The sequence below is a fragment of the Coregonus lavaretus genome (genome assembly GCF_964263955.1).
Source record: "Coregonus lavaretus genome assembly, contig: HAP1_SCAFFOLD_7722, whole genome shotgun sequence".
NCBI lineage: Eukaryota > Metazoa > Chordata > Actinopteri > Salmoniformes > Salmonidae > Coregonus > Coregonus lavaretus.
The window spans coordinates 16,267-22,500 of record NW_028164148.1 but is presented as its reverse complement, the minus strand read 5'-3'; the positions used below and the strand labels follow the sequence as shown (position 1 = coordinate 22,500).

The 6,234-nt window shown below is 41.8% G+C and overlaps 1 protein-coding gene across 1 annotated transcript in view; it reads left to right on the top strand.

Moving 5' to 3' along the window:
• The window catches only part of LOC311117423 (NLR family CARD domain-containing protein 3-like), a 6,353-nt gene extending 445 nt beyond the window's left edge, over positions 1-5,908 (top strand). The window contains exons 1-5 of the mRNA XM_084192360.1: positions 1-997; positions 1,521-1,694; positions 3,115-3,288; positions 3,699-3,890; positions 5,418-5,908. The exon at positions 1-997 is cut by the window's left edge and continues 445 nt beyond it. Of these exons, the coding sequence (XP_084048486.1) occupies positions 1-997; positions 1,521-1,694; positions 3,115-3,288; positions 3,699-3,890; positions 5,418-5,484 (1,604 nt within the window). The 3' untranslated portion in view covers positions 5,485-5,908. The remainder of the gene's footprint in view (positions 998-1,520; positions 1,695-3,114; positions 3,289-3,698; positions 3,891-5,417) is intronic.
• The last annotated feature ends 326 nt before the right edge of the window (positions 5,909-6,234 follow it).

Sequence of the window (6,234 nt, the reverse complement as noted above, 5' to 3'; positions counted from 1 at the left end):
GGAAGAGAGTCAGTGATGAGGACCTGGCTAGCAGAATCATCTCACACATAAAGACATCAAGGAGCCTCCACATCATGTGCCACATTCCAGTCTTCTGTTGGATTTCTGCAATAGTCCTTGAACACATGCTGAAACATAAGAGAGAAGAGATGCCCAAGACTCTGACTGAGATGTACTCACACCTTGTGATGTTTCATACCATACAGAAGAATGAAAAGTATCTTGGGAAAGAAGAGACAGTTCCACACTGGAATAAAGAGAGCATTCTGTCACTGGGAAAACTGGCTTTTCAACAGCTTATGAATGGCAATCTGATTTTCTATGAAGAAGACCTGAAAGAGGCTGGCATTGATGTCAATGAAGCCTCTGTGTACTCAGGATTGTGCACACAGATCTTTAACGAGGAATGTGTGCTGTACCAGGTCAAGGTGTACTGCTTCGTGCATCTGAGCATTCAGGAGTTTCTGGCTGCTGTATATGTGTTCCTCTCATTCATCAACAACAATGAGAATCTAATGGCCAAACCGCAAGTTCCTGAAGTTACTGTCTACAAGAGTGCTGTGGATGAAGCCTTACAAAGTGAGACAGGAAACCTGGACCTGTTCCTCCGCTTTCTTCTGGGCCTTTCACTGAAGTCCAATCATAAGCACTTACGAGGTCTACTGACAAAGACAAGAAGCAGCTCACAGAGCCATACAGAAACAGTGAAATACATCAAGGAGAAGATCAGGGAGAATCCCTCTCCAGAGAGGTGCATCAATCTGTTCCACTGTCTGAATGAACTGAAGGACCATTCTCTAGTGGAGAAGATCCAAAGCTACCTGAGATCAGGAAGTCTCTCAGAAGAAGAACTGTCACATGCACAGTGGTCAGCTCTGGTCTTTGTGTTGCTGACTTCAGAAAAGGAGCTGGATGTGTTTGACCTGAAGAAATACTCCAGATCAGAGGAAGGTCTTCTGAGGCTGCTGCCAGTGATCAAAGCCTCCAGAGCTGCTCTGTGAGTACATAAAATGACATTTAAGTACTAATCATCAGGAAGAAATATTCAGTTTAGAGAAATATATGTACCGGTATTATTGAAAAACATTTTGAATCAATGCATTGATGTTCACATTAGTATAACAATATGACCACCAATCCAGGATCTGTCGTAGCTGGCCGGGAGACCCATGGGGCGGCGCACAATCGGCCAGCGTCGTCCAGGGTAGGGGAGGGAATGGCCGGCAGGGATGTAGCTCAGTTGGTAGAGCATGGCGTTTGCAATTCCAGGGTTGTGGGTTCGATTCCCACAGGGGGTTGGAAAAAATAAGTCATGTATGCATTCACTAACTGTAAGTCGCTCTGGATAAGAGCGTCTGCTAAATGACTAAAATGTAATGTAAAAATGTAATTCTAGGAGACGGAAGATGAATCTATATGTTGTTTGAGAGAATAAACCAAATGCATCTGCCATTGTCCTTCTACACTACTGGTGTTAAATTAACAGTGTGTTTGTGAAATCATGATGATCTCTCTGTCAGGCTGTCAGGCTGTGGAGTCACAGAGGAAGGCTGTGCTTCTCTGGTCTCAGCTCTGAAGTCAAACCCCTCACACCTGAGAGAGCTAGATCTGAGTAACAATGACCTGAAGGATTCAGGAGTGAAGCTGCTCTCTGCTGGACTGGGGAATCCCCACTGTAAACTGGAGACTCTGAGGTCAGTATTCCTGTAGTTGGTCAACAAGTGATAACTGTTCACCAGATCCACATGTGTTTACCAGGCACACATAGTCCACACCATATGTGTTTGGACAGTGAAGCTTACAGTTTTACATTTGGCGCTATGCTCCAGCATTTTGGATTTTAGATAGAATGTTTCATATTAGGCAACAGTATATAATTTCACCGTTTATTTGACGTTTTTCATACATATCTGTTTTACTGTTTGGATACGAAAGCACTTTACGTATCTACTTCTCCCATTTGAAGAAGTCTTATTTATTTGGACAAATTCATTTAGTCAAAAGTTTAGTATTTGGTCCCATATTCCTTACCTGCAGTGATTACATCAAGCTTGTGATTCTACAAACTTGTTGAATGCATTTGCAGTTTGTCTTGGTTGTGTTTTAGATGATGTTTTTCCCAATAGAAACTGAATGGTGAATAATGTCCTGTCATTTTGGAGTCACTTCACTTGTATTGTCAGTAAGAATAGAAGATGTTTCTGAACATTTCTATATTCATGTGGATGCTGCCATGATTATGAATAATCATGAATGAATCGTGAATGATGATGAATGAGAAAGTTACAGAGGAACAAGGATCATACCCCCTCTGTTATTGGTAATGGTGAGAGGTTAGCATGTTTTGTTGTAGCCTCTTTAACTTTCTCACTCATTATTATTCATGATTCATTCATGATTTTTCTTAATATGGCATCTTCAGGATTAATTTAGTAGTGTTTAGAAACATGTTATCTACTCACTTAGACAGAAAATTACTCCAGTCATCATCCACCATTCAGTTACTATCGGGCAAAACATAACCCAAAACACAACCAAAACAAACTGCAAATGCAACCAATGAGTTTACAACCAAATACTCAACTTTTGACTACTTTAATACACTATAAGTGAATTGGTCAGAATACTTATGACTTCTTCAAATAGGGGGACTAGATACATAAAGTGGTTTCATTTCTAAATGGTGAAACAGATATGTATTAAAATACCCTCAAATAAAAGGTGACATTATATACTGTCACCTCATATGAAACATTTGATCTCAAATCCAAAATGTTGGAGTATAGAGCCACATCTAAAATGTTAGCTTCACTGTCAAAATAGATATGGTGTGGACTGTATACTCAATACAATCTAAATCTGATACCTCACTGTCTGTCTTTTGACTGATACTGCTTTTTAAACTGCTCTGGTCAGTCTACTCAAATATTCGTACTATACATTTTTCTCTCTACACACAATATTATGATTTTTTCTAATAATGATATATATATATATATATATATGGCAGGTTTCAGGACACTGATATAAATGAAATTTTGAAAACTTATACTGCCACTAATTTCAACACCAAAGAATAGCAGTGTGGTTTTAATATGATTTGACTCTTTGCAGGCTGTCAGGCTGTCTAGTCACAGAGGAAGTCTGTGCTTCTCTGGTCTCAGCTCTGAAGTCAAACCCCTCACACCTGAGAGAGCTGGATCTGAGTAACAATGACCTGAAGGATTCAGGAGTGAAGCTGCTCTCTGCTGGACTGGGGAATCCCCACTATAAACTTGAGACTCAGAGGTCAGTATTCCTGTAGTTGGTCAACAAGTGATAACTGTTCACCAGATCCACATGTGTTTACCAGGCACACATAGTCCACACCATATGTGTTTGGACAGTGAAGCTTACAGTTTTAAATTTGGTGCTATGCTCCAGAATTTTGGATTTCAGATTGAATGTTTCATTATCGAATGTCACCTTTTATTTGATGTTAATAATTGTTAACGGTGAGAGGTTAGAATGTTTTGTTGTAGCCTCTGTAACTTTCTCACTCATTATTATTCATGATTCATTCATGATCTTTCTAAATCATGGCATCATTAGGATTCATTCAGTAGTGTTTAGAAACATGTTATCTACTCACTTAGAAAGAAAATTACTCAACACCAAAGAATAGCAGTGTGGTTTTAATATGATTTGACTCTTTGCAGGCTGTCACGCTGTCTAGTCACAGAGGAAGGCTGTGCTTCTCTGGTCTCAGCTCTGAAGTCAAACCCCTCACACCTGAGAGAGCTGGACCTGAGCTACAATCACCCAGGAGACTCAGGAGTCAGACTGCTCTCTGCTAGACTGGAGGATCCACACTGCAGACATGTTCATATCAGACATGTTGGAGTTATCAGGCTAGTTAAGACAAACATTCTGACCACCACTTGGACTAAGTTATATAAAGACTGTGTGTGTGTGTGTGTGTGTGTGTGTGTGTCCTGTGTGTGTGTGTGTGTTTGTTTGTGTGTGTGAGTGTGTGTCCAGTGGACACACACAGGACACACACACACACACTGAACACACACACACACACACTCAAACTGGACACACACACACACACTGGACACACACACACTGGACACACACACACTGGACACTGTACACACACACACACTGAACACACACACTGGACACACACTGGACACACACTGGACACACACTGAACACACACACACTGGACACACACACACTGGACACACACACACTGGACACTGTACACACACACACACACACACACACTGGACACACACAGGACACACACACACACACACACTGGACACACACACACACACTCACACTGGACACACACACACACACACACTGGACACACACACACAAACACACACAATGGAGACACACACACTGGACACACACACACTGGACACACACACACACCGGACACACACACACACCGGACACACACACACACCAGACACACACTGGACACACACACATTTGGTACACACACACACACACACACACACACTGGGTACACACACACACACACACACACACACGCTGAACACACACACACACACACCAGACACACACACACACTGGACACACACACTGGGTACACACACACACACTGGACACACACACACACACACTGGACACACACACTGGACACACACACACCAACACACACTGGACACACACACCGGACACACACACATGCTGGACACACAAACACTGGACACACACACACACACCCACACACACACACACACTGGACACACAAACACACTGGACACACACACACACACACTGGACACACACACACCGGACACACACACTGGGTACACACACACACACACACAGGACACACACACACACACACACTGGACACACACACACTGGACACACACACACAGGACACACACACACACTGGACACACACACACACACAGGACACACACACACTGGACACACGCCCAGACACACACTGGACACACACACACATTTGTTCCTTTTATGATCTTTTACCACTTTGCATGTTTTATTGATGTTCTTATGATATATTTTACTGTTTGTGTGTACGTACCACAGGAGGTTGGTGAGACCTTAGTTGGGGAGGACAGGCTTGTAATGGCTGGAGCGGATTGAGTGGAATGGTATCAAATACATCAAATACATGGTTTCCATGGTTTCCATGTATTTGATGCCATTTCATTGGCTCCGTTCCAGCCATTATTATGAGCTGTCCTCCCCTCAGCAGCCTCCACTGGTATGTACTGTCCTATATGAGCTCCAACAAGGAATTACAATGTATGTATTACTTTTAATACCTGCAAATGGCAAATAAACTACTTGAACTCCTTATGAGTGTCTGCAGCCGACTAGGCTGTTGCCGTCTGACAAGATGCCATCTGACATTACAGGAATATTCTGCAAATGTTGATGAATCCACCCAAAACAACATGCAGTCTTTCCACTAGACTCCCATGAAGTTATAGTGGGACGTTATGAGTTGACGTTAAGGTAACATACTCAGAACATACTGCACTTTGTTGATACTTTTTTAGATGTTACATTTTAATTTAAGTCATTTAGCAGACGCTCGTTTCCAGACAAGATCTTTTTATTTTTTTATGGGTTTGGTTTTGTTTTGTTTTATACTGTTTTAGATGTATGGATAAGATGTAGATGTATCCTCTGTTTAAACATTTAAACTCTTACAATAACACTGTTAAAATACCAATGTGTATTTTACATAATATACATATATACACACATACATACACACATACAGTGAGGGAAAAAAGTATTTGATCCCCTGCTGATTTTGTGATTGACAGTTCTTTTGTGTTTCTTCCATTTGCGAATAATCGCACCAACTGTTGTCACCTTCTCACCAAGCTGCTTGGCGATGGTCTTGTAGCCCATTCCAGCCTTGTGTAGGTCTACAATCTTGTCCCTGACATCCTTGGAGAGCTCTTTGGTCTTGGCCATGGTGGAGAGTTTGGAATCTGATTGATTGATTGCTTCTGTGGACAGGTGTCTTTTATACAGGTAACAAACTGAGAATGTGTACTTCCTAATATAAAAGGCTTATCAGGACTGATAAGAAGACAGGATGAAGTAGCATGCTGTGTCTCAACTAACAATGTTATGCAGACTTTCTTTAGAAAAGGTGAAGGTTTCTCTGACAGACCTACCGGGAGAATCTGGACATTTTTTTTGCAACTTGGAGACAGG